This window comes from Hyperolius riggenbachi, chromosome 11 (genome assembly GCF_040937935.1).
Source record: "Hyperolius riggenbachi isolate aHypRig1 chromosome 11, aHypRig1.pri, whole genome shotgun sequence".
In the NCBI taxonomy this organism is placed as follows: Eukaryota; Metazoa; Chordata; class Amphibia; order Anura; family Hyperoliidae; genus Hyperolius; species Hyperolius riggenbachi.
The window spans coordinates 212,468,306-212,486,457 of record NC_090656.1 but is presented as its reverse complement, the minus strand read 5'-3'; the positions used below and the strand labels follow the sequence as shown (position 1 = coordinate 212,486,457).

The following is an 18,152-nucleotide window of genomic DNA, read 5'->3' as shown; positions in this document are numbered from 1 at the left end:
ATAATTCTGTGACCACAGAGGACCCTCACCAACCCAAGGATCCTCATCTTCAGCTTCCACTGTCTGCTCAACACCCCCCTTCCAAACTCCCTCTAAAAGTCTGATCACATGACAGATTTGTAAATCCCTCATTTGTTGCGATCACTTCCTGGTTTAGCACATGATCATGATTAGCAAATCAGCACCTTATCTGATCTAATGAGGCACTTGCCTGTGTGTTCTGCTACACATAGACATCACTACTCACTGCTGTTTTACAACCTTTACAAATCAACCTTTTAGTATCCCTTAAAGTGGACCTGACCCCTTGCACAGGACAGAAGGAAAACAGAGAAGTGCACCCTGTATGTATTTAGAGAGTTTTTCCTGTCTAATTCCCCCTCATCTGTGACTAATCACAACTGTCATTTTATCCCTCAGCTGTGTCAGCTGGCTGCCTCGGCAGAGCAGCTAATTTGTAAACACGGGATGTTAACCCTTTGTCTCCTTCCATGAAAGCAGGAAGTAGACACACTGCAGATTTATTGCAGGGTTTTTATCAGCTGTTATGTTTTTCTTTAAAGGTTAGTATGTTGTTGTGTATCTTTTAGAGCATTGTTCCCCAACCCTGTCCTCAAGGCCCACCTAGGCCTGGTGCACACCAAAAACCGCTAGCAGATCCGCAAAATGCTAGCAGATTTTGAAACGCGTTTTCTTATTTTTACTGTAGCGTTTCAGCTAGCGTTTTGCGGTTGTGTAGCGGTTTTGGTGTAGTAGATTTCATGTATTGTTACAGTAAAGCTGTTACTGAACAGCTACTGTAACAAAAAACGCCTGGCAAACCGCTCTGAAGTGCCGTTTTTCAGAGCGGTTTGCGGTTTTCCTATACTTAACATTGAGGCAGAAACGCATCCGCAATCCAAAATCTGCAGCAGCTCGGGAGTATGCGTTTCTGCAAAACGCCTCCCGCTCTGGTGTGCACCAGCCCATTGAAATACATTACCCAAGCGGATCCGCACCCGCAAGCGGATCGCAAACCGTAGCCGAAACGCTCTGGTGTGCACTATGCCCAACAGTGCATGTTTTGTGGAAATGCACAGAGGTAGTTAATCAGCTCTGCTGAGACACTAATTACCTCACCTGTGCATGTTTGTGGTTTCCTGCAAAACATGTAGTGTAGGTGGGCCTTGAGGACAGGGTTTGGGAACTCTGTTTTAGATGTAGAGAGGATGTTTTGAGCTCAGGTCCGCTTTAAAGCAGCACTGAATATTTTCTTGTAGAAAGGGTAGGATGTGAGAGATTTAGCTGCATAGAGCCTCTAAATCATTTCTAAGCTCCCCTTGTTTTTATTTCAGGGCTAGATAAGAAAGGATTATTTTTTCTTGCGATGAAATCTCCTTTTTCCGGGCGCTCAGGAATGTATCGTACAACAGAGGTCCGAATTTCCAGCCAATAAGAGCCGCCTTTCTCTCCCGCCCTTCAGGCGTGTGTGTCCGCTGCCTGTTTGCTTTGTAGGATTTGCTGTTGCTACAGAGAGACAGAGGGGAGCGGAGGAAGATCAGAGGGCTGGAAATAGATGGACACAGACTGTGCCGAGCGGGTGCCCAGCGTCTTCAGATCCCGCCATGGTTTAGGCAGAATTAAAGCTTATAAGTCGCTGTTGTTAGACATGAAAGGAGAACCATGTCATGCATGCAGGGCTAAGTAAACAAAGACTTGAGAAGACACAAGATGACATAAAACACCATGAAGCCGTTATTACATTGTGCTCGGGAAATACGTTGCAACGCTATATAAGGTCTCGCTCTTCAGACATTGGCCTCAATTCACTAAGCTTATCTCCTGTCTTTAATAACATTTCTAGAGTTGTCACCATGGTGATAAGAAATGTAGTGGTCAGGAAACATTTTACCTCAGGCAAACCTAAAGTTAACTCTTCTGTCTTTAAGTTAACGCTTCAATCCTTAAAATAACTCCAGAGTTAAAAACAGGCTGTTAATTAACTGCGTGTGAAAATAACTACAGAGGAGGTAACTTAAGGAATAAAGAGTTAAGATAACTCTCTCAGGCCTAGTGCACACCGGAGCGTTTCCGCTGCGGTTTGCGATCTGCTTGCGGGTGCGGATCCGCTAGGGTAATGTATTTCAATGGGCTGGTGCACACCAGAGCGGGAGGCGTTTTGCAGAAACGCATATTCCCGGGCTGCTGCAGATTTTGGATTGCGGATGCGTTTCTGCCTCAATGTTAAGTATAGGAAAACCGCAAACCGCTCTGAAAAACGGCACTTCAGAGCGGTTTGCCAGGCATTTTTTTGTTACAGTAGCTGTTCAGTAACAGCTTTACTGTAACAATACATGAAATCTACTATACCAAAACCGCTACACAAAACCGCAAAACGCTAGCTGAAACGCTGCAGAAAAATAAGAAAAAGCGTTTCAAAATCTGCTAGCATTTTGCGGATCTGCTAGCGGTTTTTGGTGTGCACCAGGCCTCACTGGCCCATATGCAATTCATTTTTTCACTGAGTTTTCTCCTGGGTGATATATGTCAATAAAATGCATTTTAAGCACTCAGAAAGCAAGAAAATGCTCAAAATAATTTTGATAGTCCGTTTTCATTTACTTTATGGTAGTTTTTTAGTTAAAAAGTGTTGGAAAGTTATTTTAATTGAAGATGAAAAATTATCTCCTAGGAGAAAAGTCAGGTGAAAAAGTGAATTGCATATGGCCCACTGTGTGGAGGTAAGTTTTCTCTTGCCTTATTATCTCCAGCGTGATCTTAGTGAATTGAGGCCAATGATATCAGTTTGACACTTTGGCTTCAAGTCACTAACAGCTGTTCGGTAGAAAAATAATAGGACAGTAAAATAACGGGTTTGGTGTTTTAGACTTTTCTGAATTTACTAAGATTTTCACACACGGGCCTCATTTCACTAAGCATTAGCGCATTCGGTGATGCAGAAAACAGCTGATTTTACCCACCACCTTGCCAAATGCCAATTCACTAAACGTATTACCGGTACAGTGCCAAAATGTAAAATGACCAACTAGTGAGATAAATGATCGACGTGTGAGGTAAATACCGCAAGAAATTGCAATTCACAAACATTAAAGTATTCAGTAAATCTGAAAGTAAAAATGTTCGGTATTTATCTCCAGTTCTGACCAGGCGGTAACATATTGACAGATGTAGCAGACAGCCGATAGGTAGAGCCACGCAGCCCTGCTTCTCAACCCATTTGGTCCAATACTCTGGAGGATGGGACTTCAGAACGGTAGAGCAGGAGAAGGAGACCTTTAAAAAGCATTTTCTGTATCCCTTTAGATGTTCATATCTGTATACTACCGTAATACACAGAAGAGCTCTCTCTAGTTAGCACAGAGGCACATCTAAAGGGATGCACTGTACAGAAAATAGAACGGCTCATGCACAGCCTTGTAAGAGAAGACTGATAGCTTGCTGCCTGGCCTGCTCCACAGCTGGTGAGACTACCGAGCAGGGCTTAGTGAATTGAAGCATGCTTATTTTCGGTAAATTACCGAACTTGTACCGCGTGCGGAAATCTTAGAGAATTTTTGGAAAAAAAGTGTAAAATACTGAATGCGGTATTTTACCAACCCAAATTATTTTACCGAACTGCCCTTAGTGAATTGAGGCCATGAGTTAATAGCTTGGTAGTTTACATGTTTGGTAAACAGTAGGCATCTAACCAGCTGTGGAGTAGATCTCTGCAGAAAGCTGTGTTCTGCTACAGTGATGCTCTCCCGCATCTGGCCAGAATTGTGCAGATTCTTGAGGTGGTCTGTCCATAACGTGAGCTGTTCCTTAGCAAGTTGCTGCTTCTATGGTAAATGTATTCAAAGTAGGCGAGTGTTCTGTTTAATATATAGGCTCGTACACAAGTCCAACAAAGTGAGAGACCAAGGCCTTAGTTCACTAAGCTTATCTCCTGTCTTTAATAACGTTTCTAGAGTTATCACCATGGTGATGAGGCATGTAGCATTCAGGAAACCTTTTACCTCAGGCAAACCTAAAGTTAACTCTTCTGTCTTTGAAATAACTCCAGAATTCTAAAGTTAAAGACAGGCTGTTGAATAACTGCATGTGAAAATAACTACAGAGGAGGTAACTTAAGGAATGAAGAAATAAGATAACTCTCTCATTGTGAAAACTTATCTCTACACCTTAATAAGGCAAGCTCGATGTGTGGTTGTCCTGCCTTATCTCCAGCTAGATCTTAGTGAATTGAGGCCCAAGTCCACAACATGACCAAGCGATAGCACGACTTGTATTTTCCACACTGCAACCAACTGAATGACCAACTCATTTGCATACTGTGTGCACAAGCGAACGATGGACCACACGATATGGCCGCATTCAAAACAAATACAAGTTGTTCAAACGGATTACACACACGCGGCCAACTGCACGATATTAGCCCAACAGTCATGTGAGTTGATCTGCTGGTTGGATCGGGCAAACCGCCTGTTATCAAACGCTAGACTAGTCGCTTTGTACACACGCACAACAGACCAAGTTTGGACTATAGTTGGGCGGAATAGTTGCATGTGTGTACGAGCCTTAAGTCTTTATAATGAGCCTTCTGGATTTCATTTTTTGCAGACTAATGCTGGGTACACGCGATACGTTTTTCCGCTCGATTTTCCATCCGATCGTTTTTTCCGCTCAATTCTGCACTCGATTCTCTTATCTTCCGCTTGTTTTTCTTATCTTTTTCCATTCACTTCTTTGAGAAATCGACCAAAAAAAAAACGATCAGAAGGAATATCGGACATGTCAGAAATTATCTATCGAAGCCATCTATCGAGCGGAAAAACGTATGGTGTATTCCCAGCATTGCAGATTAGATCTCCTTGCAGACCAGATCATTCTCAGTTATTGTCTACGCATTTTCTGATGCATGCCCTGATTTATAGTCCAGCTGTGACCGCTGTATGTTAATCCTGGAAACATCCTAGCAGCCTCAACTACAGTATACGCGTCTACTCTTTAGTATCTTGTCTACATTTACGATAGCTTTCCTCCCAAGCAGAAAACATTTTTCATTTTCTGATTGAAGTCCCCTCCCCATCTGCAGATCTTTTATTGCAGGAAAATAAAGTAATTACCCAAAGGTCCCTCTACGGTAAAACTCTGATTGGCTCCCACATTCTAAAAACTCATACTGGCTGGTAGCTCCAACCCCTCCCCCCAAAAATGGCCCTAGAAATTAGACAAGACATTGGATTGTAATGCTCAGTAAGAGTCGGTTAACATAATTGCATTCCAGGGGTTCTAGGGGTGTGTTTAGCTATCAGGGACACTAAGAATGATTTGCATATTCAGCAGTGATGCATTGTGGGAGACATCATACGCTCACTTCAACCTGAATTATCACAAATATCTTCTGCTTTAAGAAGGCAAACCTTTATTTCCATAGCATTTTAGTAAGAGGGCTTTTTGGTCCTTTGTAGCCCCTTTCACACTCCTGGAAGTTCTAGTTCACCACGAGCTTGCTGAGTACTCTAACCCTGGGTGCTTCAAGTCCTACCACAATAGAGCCTTTTAATCCATGCCATGCACTGATGAGGACCAACCAGTTCGAAACTGTCTGTATGCATGTTGGATTATTGTGGCTTTGTACAATTAAACTGACACATCATTGCATCCCAGCACTTCTGGAGGTGTGGTTAGCTTGCAGGGACAACTTAGGATGATTTGTATATTCAGCAGTGATGCATCTTGGGAGTCATCATATGCTCACTCCGACCTGAATAACTGCAAATACCTTCTGTTTTAACAAGGCAAACCTTTGTTTTAAAAATGGGAATTCCTCTGTAGGTTCTCTATAAATTGCTGCAGAAAAAGTGTCAGTTATGTATAACGATAATAGCCAGAGCTGGAAAAGTGAATTTGGAGGTAACAGGAAGGCAATTATAGGCATTAGACATAGAGATGGAATTTTCCTATAATTAACTATTTCAGCATACGAAGAACGAGAGGTGATAGGATTAAAGGATTATATATAGACAGCGTGATTACAACATAAATTTTCCCGAAACTTTTTCATGTGCCACGTCATTGTGCTCCTTCATCACTCAATATTGCGGACCGATTGACCTTTCGATTCGATAATTTTATTGAACCGGTAGAGAATCGGTGCCACAAAATGGCCACCCAATCGATTTCTGGTAAAATGGATCGATTAGGAATGCCAGGAAACCTTGGTCGCAAGGGCTCAATCAGGTGCGGGTGGTAATGGCCACTCGATATTGCGATGACAGACGGACCCTCCAAGTATATGTGTCCCTCCCGTGTCCGTGATTAGAGATAAAGGCGCACCTCACCACCGGCACGACTCCTAGCCCTTCTCGGACGTCTGGCATCATCATGAGTGCCTGTTCAATGTGATACTGGAGCATGTACTGATGTCACTACATTCACATGCTGCAGGCGCATGCAGTGACCCTGAACACCGGAGGATGCCAGGAGTTTTACCGTCAGAGAACGAAGATTTTAAAACTAAGCACAGATACGGGGGAGGGACAAATATGGGGGCGAGGGGGGGCACTAGGACCATATCCAATAGATTTAATGCTGAAATCTATTGGAAATCGCTGGACAGGCAATAGATTCCTCTCTGATCAGAAAAGAATCTATGTAATGGTGAATCTGGCCATACATCGAGTGATGAATAGCCACCTTAAAAAGGGAACTGTAGTGAAATTAAAGTGGATCCGAGATTAACTTTTACTCATTGCATAAATGTGTTCCTTTCTTTCCTATAGTTTATAGGGCATTCCTCAAGCCAAATACTTTTTTATTTTTGTTTTAATACTCTAATCCCCTATAAACTAAACAAGCCACGCCCACAGGTTTTCAGAGAGCCAAGGCACTTTCAGACAGTAGCAAGGGCTCATGGGAGCTCAGTCTAGACAGGAGAAAGGGGATGTATTACTAGCCAGAGATTTCAGAAGCAAAGGGGAGGAGGGGGGATTCGTTTTTTTTGTTCAAGATGCAGATAAGCCTGCCTCTGTGTAATGTTTACAAACACCATGGCTGCTGTCATTGTATCACAAGAAAAAATGATCATATTCTATTAAAGCTGTTTGCAGATAGATTTGCTGTGAAAACAATCTAAACTTTAGATAAGATATATAGACAAGTTACTTGTTATAGTTAAAGCAAGAAGTTTTAAATCAGGATGATACCATTTATTGGCTAACTACAAATGAATAAGAATGAACAAGCTTTCGGCCTTGCAGCCTTCGTCAGGTTTACATCCTGTTAGTTTGCAAGCTGGTGGTACAGACAGCTTATATACATGCAACATCAAAAGGGAAAACAGATATTTTTTTCAAGCATAAATACGTCATTAAGATGCCTTAATACAAACAGACCATCTAAATGGGGTAAGATAAGGATCCTTGTTTACTCCATTGCTCACAGACCTGGTATTAGGATTGACCCAGAGGTATCGTAAATTCTTAGTTCACAAGTTCAGCTACAGTGGCTGAGACAGTTTTTCATCTCAGATCCGCTTTTACAATACTAATTTATAGATTATTTAATCAGTTTGCCTATTGTAAAATATTTCTTCTTCCTGATTTACATTCTGAAATGTATCACTGGTGGTGACAACGTTACTTCTGCCTGATGATCTGTACGGCTACTGGAGGTTATGTGCACAGAGGAAAATATTGCTTTATAAATACAATTAATAAATTGCTTGCTTGTTAGATGGAAAAAGCCATTATTTCCCACAATGGAACGGGGTTCACAGACAGGAAACGGTCAGGACCATGGTCATGACATCACACTGTGGGAGGGGTTTCACGACAATATCAGCCATACAGACCCCCCTGATAAACTATTTGAGAAAAGGAATAGATTTCTCATGGGAAAGGGGGTATCAGCTATTGATTAGGGTTGAAGTTCAGTCCTTGGGTAAAGCTCGATATTCTGCTCTTACCTTCTTCCATGTTGAACACATAGTTCCCCTGCCGGAGGACGGTGGAGCAGAAGGAGCACTTGAAGCATTCTCGGTGGAAGAAATGGCCTTCGGCGCTGAGTCTCTCCACCACGTAAACTCGCTTCTTGCAGAAATAACACGTGTCGCTCCCGCCGATATTGGGGGGAAATTCTTTCCGCAGAGACCCCTGAAAATAACACAGAAAAATTACAGTACTTTCTGCAAATTATTGTAGTTGGGCCTTTAAATGTTACCAGTCTAAATACACTCTAGGGGTTCAATAGGAATAATCAGCAAAACCAACTGATACAATTTAAACAGAGAAAAAGCAGCCCAAATAACCTTAAAAAAAGATATTTGACCAAATGTAATTTTTTTTTAGAATTACAGTTCATATACTGATGGCATAAGTCACATGTCACCTCTGGTACTCTTTAAAGAGAATCTGTACTCTAAAATTCTTACAATAAAAAGCATACCATTCTATTCATTATGTTCTCCTGGGCCCCTCTGTGCTTTTTCTGCCTCTCCCTGCTGCAATCCTGGCTTGTAATTGCCATTTTTATGCAGTGTTTACAAACAAAAGACATAGCAAGTGATAGGCTGAGAGTAGCTCAGTGTGTGAGTCATACAGAGTGTGCAGGGGGCCTGGAGAGGGTGTGTATAGCTTCTATCCAATCACAAGCATCACAGCACATTCCAGCCTGACTGCCTCAGCCCGACAGAGCCGACAGAGGAGAGAAGATTAGATCTAATAACAGAGATAACACAGCCACTGTGCAACTAGAAAAGGCTGCAGTTAGACAGAGCACATTAGAACAGGCAAAGGAACTTATAGGATAGAAGAAATAAAGATGAAAATTTTGTTACAGAGTCTCTTTAAAGCCAATACACAAACATAGGACTTTAGGAACATTTATAGATACAACTGTTTATTTCATCAGCTCATTTACACTTCAGGTTTACTTTAACTTCATTACCGCAAAAACAAGTTTTAATTGTAAGAAAAACTAGTTAAGTTAAACACAGAAGGATGTCCTTCTGCAAAAAAAAATAATATATATTATATATATATATATATATATATATATATATATATATATATATATATATATATATATATATATAAATACACACACATCGACAGCCTGTTAGTTACATGGTTATAAATATATACTTCATAAATAGAGAAAAGAGAAAAAGAAGGAATACCTTTGAGAGAGGAGAGACAAGAGAAGAAGAGGAAGGAGAAGAGCAAGACTCAGCAACAATCGCAGTCACCTCTCCATCCGGGGAACTCTGAATTTAACACAAAATTACATTACATATCTGCTAAAACACAAACGGACTCAAACTAGACTTAAAGAGAACCCGAGGAGTGTTTAAAGAATGTTATCTGCATACAGAGGCTGGATCTGCCTATACAGCCCAGCCTCTGTTGCTATCCCAAACCCCACTAAGGTCCCCCTGCACTCTGCAATCCCTCATAAATCACAGCCATGCTGTGAGGCTGTGTTTACATCTGTAGTGTCAGTCTCAGCTGCTCCCCCGCCTCCTGCATAGCTCCGGTCCCTGCCCCCCTCCCTTCCCTCCAATCAGCAGAGAGGGAAGGGATGCAGGCGGGGACTGGAGTTCTGCAGGAGGAGGGGAGAGCAGCAGACTGACACTATAGAGATAAACACAGCCAGCTCTGACAAGCTGTTTGTCAGCAGCGTGGCTGTGGTTTATGAGGGATTGCAGAGTGCAGGGGGACCTTAGGTGGGTTTGGGATAGCAACAGAGGCTGGGCTGTATAGGCAGATCCAGCCTCTGTATGCAGATAATATTCTTCAAACCCACCTCGGGTTCTCTTTAAAGTGAACCCGAGGTGAGAGTGATGTAGGGGCTGCCATATTTGTTTCCTTTTAAACAATACCAGTTCCTTGCATTCCTGCTGATCTATTTAACTTCAGTAGTGTCTGAATCACACCAGAAACAAGCATGCAGATAATCTTGTCAGATCGGACAATAATGTCAGAAACACCTGATCTGCTGCATGCTTGTTCAGGGTCTATGAGTAAAAGCATTAGAGGCAGAGGATCAGCCGGGTAGCCAAGTAACTGTTATCGCTTAAAAGGAAATAAATATGGCAGCCTCCATATAACTCTCACCTCAGGAGATTTCTATCCTGACTTGCTACTGGTTAGGTTGTCTCTGAAAACAGCTTTAGATAAAGGTCTTTCCATAGAGCATTTGTCAAAACACTACACACAGTTTTGTGATTGGCCGTCTTTGTTGCCTATCCCCAGAAACAGGGACGTAGCAATAGGAGAAGCAGTTCTGACAGGGCTATAGGTCCCAGAGCTGCTGTCATTAGAAATGTTTGGACTTCACACACCGAAAGCCTTTATTTCAGGGTAATTTTGTTAATAAACGTTGATCATGCTTACAAATGGTAACTTTATTGGCTCATTTAAAACACTTACCGGTAATATATTTTCAATTAAAAAATTTCAGGAAAATTTAGTTCTCTTCTTCAGGTGTGATGTAAAAAAGAGAAATAAGGGTTTTCGAAAACCTTGCGTCCAAAAACATATTTAGTCCCACCAAATGTCTTTCTTTCTTCTACTATCAGATCTTGAGTGAACCAACTGAACTCCCAAACTTATGTAAATGTCTGTAAACTAAGGGTGACCGTATATTACTCAATTTTGCAGGGCAATCAACCTTTTAATCCGATAATTGTATCAAATCCTTTTGATCGATTTCCTGCCAAAAATAGTCAAAAGGAACGATCAGGCATGGCGGAAAGTCTCGGTTGAAAGGGCTCGATTGAGTTTGTGGCGGTAATAGCGTTTCATATCCTGATGAATGACAGACCCCAACTAGTGTCCCCCCTAGTGTACATGTCCCAAGTGTTTGCGCCTCTTCTCCCCCCCCCCCCCCCCCCCCACAGAGTGTGGTGAAGGCTTACCTGTCCGCCAGCGTGACGCCTGGCCTACTCCGGTGTCTGTTGTCACTGCGACAGCCTGTACCATGTGACACCAAGGGACACTGGTGCATGTAGTGATTAGATTTGCTCAGTTTTGAGTTGATGCAGAATTATACAAATTTTGTTTTGTAAATTTCAATTGGTCCATTTTCAATCTACATACAACATTTTTATCAACTTTGCATCTCATTGACCATCTATAGTACTGATGGCGTGATAGGTGAGCATTCGACACCTTCAACACTCACCATGGGCACAGGATGGGGGGGGGGGGAAGGGAGGGGGGGATACATACACTTGAAAAGGGCAGCCTGACATGCTGAAATTATTAGAAATCTACAGTATGTAGACAAGCAATAGACTCAATCAGAGAGGGATCTATAGGATGGCCGATCTGGTGGCAGATTGACAGGTGTTGGCATGCTCAGGATCTGATAAAGAGAATCACTTTCAAAAGCTAATTCTAAAGGTTTTAATGACATAGCTCTATGTTATCTATAGGTTATTTTTTAATTAATGAGCAATTTTTATGCTGAATTCAACAGCTTACCATCTCTGAGGGTCTCGTTTTACTTTTATGATCGCTCATGTACAAGCTGACCAGGACTTCCGCCACTGCGCCTACCCTGCTGGACACGGTCCCTACAGTCGCCTATTCGGCACAGAGAGCCGAGGGAAGGAGAAGGAGGAAGAAGAAGAGGCTGAAGAGAGGACTCAGCTTAGGAAAGACAATATAGACAAGACAGAACATGGGGAGATCTCAGTATACAACCCTGGAGCAGCCCAGAATACAGAGTATGCATTGTTATTGTCTAGGGGAGGGGAGGGACTTCCTCCTGACACTGGTGGATTTCCTCCTGACACTCTTAGCATTATCAGGATATTTCCTGGATGTAAGAAAAAAAAAGATTTTGTAATGTATTTTTCCCTGTAGGTAACCTCTGATTGTGTATGTTAACATCAGATGTTGAGCTTATATCACTCTCCTCTCAGCGAAGTTGTCCCTTAAAACAGACACTTATTTCCATGCCTCTGATGCTACAGCTGAAACTAGGGTCGTTTCTGGGCACAGGCTGTGCAGGCAAAGGTCTGGGGTGCCCTCTAGTGTACAGGTTGCAATACACACCCCTTTGTACTAAGAAAATTCTTTCTCAGGTAACCTGAAGTACACGGTATGGTATATTCCAGGTTTTTCCATACCCATGTAATGATCTGCAGCTTTCTAAAGTACCCTGTAGGGCAGGCACATCCGAAGTCCGGCCGGGGGTCAAATGCAGTCCACCAAGCCTTTTGTGGTGGCCCGCGAAACGCACTACAGTCGTTAATTCCATGTGACCCATAGGCCATAGCTTTGGTGCCACATGCAGGGGCCATCTTGTATCGTCGCTCTGCCTCTCCCTTTGCTCGCCTGTAGGTTATCAGCCTCGACTGTAACAGCCACTAATTAGCAGCTGCCACTGTGCCAGCAGCAAGAACAGCCACTGATTAGTAGGGATGATCACAGATATGCAAATTGTTTCGAGTTGATGCAAATTCTTATGCAAATGTATGCAGCTTGAAAATGGACCAATCAATTTAAACCTGGATTTAAATTAATTGATCCATTTCCAAACTGCATACATTTGCATAAAAATGTATAACTTTGGAACAATTTGCTTCCCATTGATCATTCCTACTGATTAGCAGCCACCATTGTTCCAGCAGCAGTAACAGCCACTGATTAGCAGCTGCCACTGTGCCAGCAGCAGTAACAGCCACTCATTAGCAGCCGCCACTATGCCAACAGTAGTAACAGCCACTGATTAGCAGCCGCCACTATGCCAGCAGCAGTAACAGCCAGTGATCAGCAGCCACCACTATGCCAGCAGCAGTAGTAACAGCCACTGATTAGCAGCCACCACTGTGCCAACAGCAGTTACAGCCAGTGATCAACAGCCTCCACTATGACAGCAACAGTAACAGCCAGTGATCAGCAGCCACCACTATGCCAGCAGCAGTAGCAGCCACTGATTAGTAGCCGCCACTATACCAGCAGCAGTAACAGCCACTGATTAGCAGCTGCCATTGTTCCAGCAGCAGTAACAGCCACTGATTAGCAGCCACCACTGTGCCAACAGCAGTAACAGCCAGTGATCAGCAGCCTCCACTATGCCAGCAACAGTAACAGCCACTGATCAGCAGACACCACTATGCCAGTAGCAGTAACACCCACTGATTAGCAGCCACCACTATGCCAGCAGCAGTAACACCCACTGATTAGCAGCCGCCACTGTGCCAGCAGCAGCAACAGCCACTGATTAGCAGCTGCCACTGTGCCAGCAGCAGTAACAGCCAGTGATCAGCAGCCTACACTATGCCAGCAACAGTAACAGCCAGTGATCAGCAGCCACCACTGTGCCAGTAGCAGTAACACCCACTGATTAGCAGCTGCCACTATGCCAGCAGCAGTAACAGCCACTGATTAGCAGCCACCACTATGCCAGTAGCAGTAACACCCACTGATTAGCAGCCGCCACTGTGCCAGCAGCAGTAACAGCCAGTGATCAGCAGCCTACACTATGCCAGCAACAGTAACAGCCAGTGATCAGCAGCCACCACTGTGCCAGTAGCAGTAACACCCACTGATTAGCAGCTTCCACTATGCCAGCAGCAGTAACAGCCACTGATTAGCAGCCACCACTATGCCAGTAGCAGTAACACCCACTGATTAGCAGCTGCCACTATGCCAGCAGCAGTAACAGCCACTGATTAGCAGCCGCCATTGCGCCAGCAGCAGTAACAGCCACTGATTAGCAGCCTCCACTATGCCAGCAACAGTAACAGCCAGTGATCAGCAGCCTACACTATGCCAGCAGCAGTATCATCCACTGATTAGTAGCCGCCACTATACCAGCAGCAGTAACAGCCACGGATTAGCAGCCGCCATTGTTCCAGCAGCAGTTACAGCCACTGATTAGCAGCCTCCACTATGCCAGCAACAGTAACAGCCACTGATTAGCAGCCATCACTATGCCCACAGATTAGCAGCCACCACTATGCCAGCAACAGTAAAAGCCACTGATTAGCAGCTGCCACTGTGCCAGCAGCAGTAACAGCCAGTGATCAGCAGCCACCACTATGCCAGCAGCAGTATCAGCCACTGATTAGTAGCTGCCACTATACCAGCAGCAGTAACAGCCACTGATTAGCAGCCGCCACTGTGCCAGCAGCAGTAACAGCCACTGATTAGCAGCCATCACTAGGCCAGCAGCAGTAACAGCCACTGATTAACAGCCACCACTGTGCCAGCAGCAGTAACAGCCACTGATTAGCAGCCGCCACTGCGCCAGCAGCAGTAACAGCCACTGATTAGCAGCCACCACTGTGCCAGCAGCAGTTACAGCCACTGATTAGCAGCCGCCACTGTGCCAGCAGCAGTTACAGCCACTGATTAGCAGCTGCCACTGTGCTAGCAGCAGTAACAGCCACTGATTAGCAGCCATCACTGTGCCAGCAGCAGTAACAGCCACTGATTAGCAGCTGCCACTATGCCAGCAGCAGTAACAGCCACTGATTAGCAGCCGCCTTTGTGCCAGCAGCAGTTACAGCCACTGATTAGCAGCCGCCACTGCACCAGCAGCAGTAACAGCCACTGATTAGCAGCCGCCACTGCACCAGCAGCAGTAACAGCCACTGATTAGCAGCCGCCACTGCGCCAGCAGCAGTAACAGCCACTGATTAGCAGCCGCCACTGCACCAGCAGCAGTAACAGCCACTGATTCGCAGCCGCCACTGCACCAGCAGCAGTTACAGCCACTGATTAGCAGCTGCCACTGTGCTAGCAGCAGTAACAGCCACTGATTAGCAGCCATCACTGTGTCAGCAGCAGTAACAGCCACTGATTAGCAGCTGCCACTATGCCAGCAGCAGTAACAGCCACTGATTAGCAGCCGCCTCTGTGCCAGCAGCAGTTACAGCCACTGATTAGCAGCCGCCACTGCGCCAGCAGCAGTAACAGCCACTGATTAGCAGCCGCCACTGCACCAGCAGCAGTAACAGCCACTGATTAGCAGCCGCCACTGCGCCAGCAGCAGTAACAGCCACTGATTAGCAGCCGCCACTGCACCAGCAGCAGTAACAGCCACTGATTAGCAGCCGCCACTGCACCAGAAGCAGTAACAGCCACTGATTAGCAGCCGCCACTGCGCCAGCAGCAGTAACAGCCACTGATTAGCAGCCGCCACTGCACCAGCAGCAGTAACAGCCACTGATTAGCAGCCGCCACTGCGCCAGCAGCAGTAACAGCTACTGATTAGCAGCCGCCACTGCGCCAGCAGCAGTAATTTAGCAGCCACTGATTAGCAGCTGCCACTGTGCCAGCAGCACTATGCCTGCATACTGAAAGGGACACGCTAACTGCACATAGTATATGGGTTATCTCCCATGGAAATTGTTTTACTTGACAAAATGTCACAGGCAGTGTACCAAATGGCAATCAGCAAAAAATGTATTTAATTTTGCTCGTTTGGCCCCCTAGCACTTTCAAGAACGGCGATATGGCCCTTGGCCCAGAGATGGATTAAGAGGTAATGGGGCTCTAGGCAAGGTAGTAGATTTGGGGCACCCTTGTGGTCTTTATGGTAAGCTGAAGTAAAGAGAGAGGTCAGAGAAGGTGGCAGGTGGTCTCCTTGGCACCCACTAGGCCCCAAGCACCTGCCTAGGTTGCCTGGTGGATAATCCTGCTCTGCTTGGCCTAAAAAGTTTGTACACCCCTGCTGTAGGGTAAACCTTGATTGAGGTTACCCTCCTCTTCCCAGGTTGCTGCATCTTGGGCACCAAATAGGTCAGAAATGGCCTTGGAGAAAATCACTGCTTGAGTGTTGATGAGTGAATACTTCATGCAGGCTTTTGGAGGGTTGCTTGGGATGAAGGCAGCAGAAGCTGACTCCAAAACAAAACGGGCATACTGAGAACACCCCATGAATGAATGATTTCTGCAGTACACTCCATGCATCACAGTAATGAGTGGGTCAGCAGCATGCACAGGTGAGGAGACATCATTGCTGTTCAGTTCTATGCACTACGCAGCACTAGTGATTCAGGAAGGATTATGCTGGGCAGATGTGCAGCTTGATACTGCTGTGCATCTAAACGGATTACACTCCAGTGGACAAGTGCAATCCCTGGACCCCAGTCTTTCACGTTTATGCTGTTTTGCAAAGATTGACTATTGGATGCAATTACAATTGGCCGTGTATTGGGCTGACAGGACGATAAAAATGTGCAATACATACCTGGATGTGGCTGTATATATTTTTTTTTTCCTTTTGTTCTTATATGAGGTTGTCACATACAACGGCTAAGTGTATATGTGACACATTATTGCTGCTACTCAGGGGACATTTGCAGACATGTGTAGAGTAACAACTTTGCCTCTAGTGTGCTTTGCTACAGCTGTGAATTGCTACAGCACCATTGCATATTTCTCATGGTAAACTGCAACCTCTATTTCGGGACAGTTAAAAATGGCGCACAGCGCCAGGGGGTTAAAAACGGCGCTGCATAGACTTACATTATATAACGCTATTTAGCGTTATAAGTGTTAAAAAATGGCGCAGGCAGTGTGCCTTACACTTATAACGCTAAATAGCGTTATAAAGCTTAAAAATTTCAGAGGACAGAGGGTCGGGGGGGGGGGGGGGGGGGGGAGAGAGAGGCAGCAGACACTGGAGGGCATAGGCAGCGGACGAAGATGTGTGCAATATGCATACATTACCTTGTCCCGGGCAGCCGATCGCTCCTTCCCTCCGCTCCTTCCATTCGTTTGCTGTAGTCCTGCAGCCGGCCAATCACCATGTGGTTTCAGTCTCCGCATGGTGATTGGCCGGCTGCTGGACTACAGCAAACAAATTAGGAAGTGAAGGAGCAAGCGCCGGCCCAGGACAAGGTAACGTATGCATAATACACACATCCTCCCCCGATGCCTATGCCCTCCAGTGTCCCGCTGCCTTTCTCCCCCCCCAACCCCCTCTGCTAGCAGCCCCCTGCATGCTTTAATGGCGTACCGTGCTGAAATAAACGTATCATAAAACGCTATTTACCATTTTAATGTATTTTCGGTAAATAGCGTTTTATGATACATTTATCGGCAGAACGGTGCGCCATTTTTCTCCCTGCGCCATTTTTAGATGGCCCCCTCTATTTATAAGGACAATTGTTCAGAGCTGTTATAGGTCGATAGGATAGCTACACCCCAACCCTGTGCAGACACTTTACAAACGAAGGTGTTGGGGGTGGGGGGGTCGGAATCAGCAAAGACAACAGCCTATAAAGCATGTTCACTGTTTAAGTCCACTGCATTTTAGGTACGGTACTTTATTAAAGATTGACAATTTATGCCAACATTTGTGGCTTACCGGTATATGCCCACAACTTCAATTGTACAGATAGGGCTGCTTGAGTCTTTTGCTGACCCACGTGTTGCATATTTATATTCCCTGTACATAAATATCGGCTTTGTTCTAACTTGTCCAGTTTGTATAAACTGTCCTGTATTCACAAACAAGAACACAGACAAAAACCTCTGCCTCTGAAGAAGCGACCTGGTTAAAGGTTACGAAATATGCGTTAGGCTATATAGCCAATGGGTATTAAGGACGTTTTTATGCTATATCACTTGCATGACTATTTATTGGCATTTCCATTAAAAGTCATGTTTTTTGTATAAGATGACTAGGCTGTGAAACCCTCAATTTGTGTTTTGCCGGTTTTTGATCTTGCATTCAGAGTGGTGGCCTCCTTTTTCCCCAGATACGAGTACCAATATTTAACATATTTCATGGACCATGCCTGGATTTTACCCTGGCCATAGTGTCTCCTATCCGTGAACGCGCTCACACAGCGCCAGCGCTATCCCCTTTAAATGTTTGGTGGCGCACAACAGGCCAGCAGCTCGGTACACTTTGTTTGCATAGCGGGGCGCAGTTCTCTGTTATTTTAAATCAACTGTGCAGTATTAAGTATCACTTCCTGTCGGGGTCCGCTGAGAATACTTCAGCCTGGGAAGAGATGTCAGAAATTACAGCATTGCTCGTTAGCTACGGAATTTCCTCCGATAAAACATTTGTGGAATGTGGGGACGGTGATGATTCAACAGCGAAAACAGCGTCTCTTCCTGTGACTCCGCGGCTGCAACTCTCCATCTCCGGCAGACTCAGCCCGCCAAAAGGAAGTACCGTGACTTCTGAACTGT

General features: G+C 44.8%; 1 protein-coding gene across 12 annotated transcripts in view; it reads right to left on the bottom strand.

Moving 5' to 3' along the window:
- Positions 1 to 18,152, bottom strand: part of MICAL2 (microtubule associated monooxygenase, calponin and LIM domain containing 2) — a 367,727-nt gene that overhangs the window by 138,814 nt on the left and 210,761 nt on the right. For 8 of the 12 annotated variants that reach the window (XM_068261193.1, XM_068261192.1, XM_068261194.1 and 5 more), the window contains 3 exons: positions 11,472 to 11,573; positions 9,164 to 9,250; positions 7,952 to 8,138 (listed from right to left, as the gene is read on the bottom strand). In XM_068261193.1, the coding sequence (XP_068117294.1) occupies positions 7,952 to 8,138; positions 9,164 to 9,250; positions 11,472 to 11,573 (376 nt within the window). The remainder of the gene's footprint in view (positions 1 to 7,951; positions 8,139 to 9,163; positions 9,251 to 11,471; positions 11,574 to 18,152) is intronic. The other 4 variants (XM_068261196.1, XM_068261198.1, XM_068261201.1 and 1 more) reach the window with 2 other exon arrangements.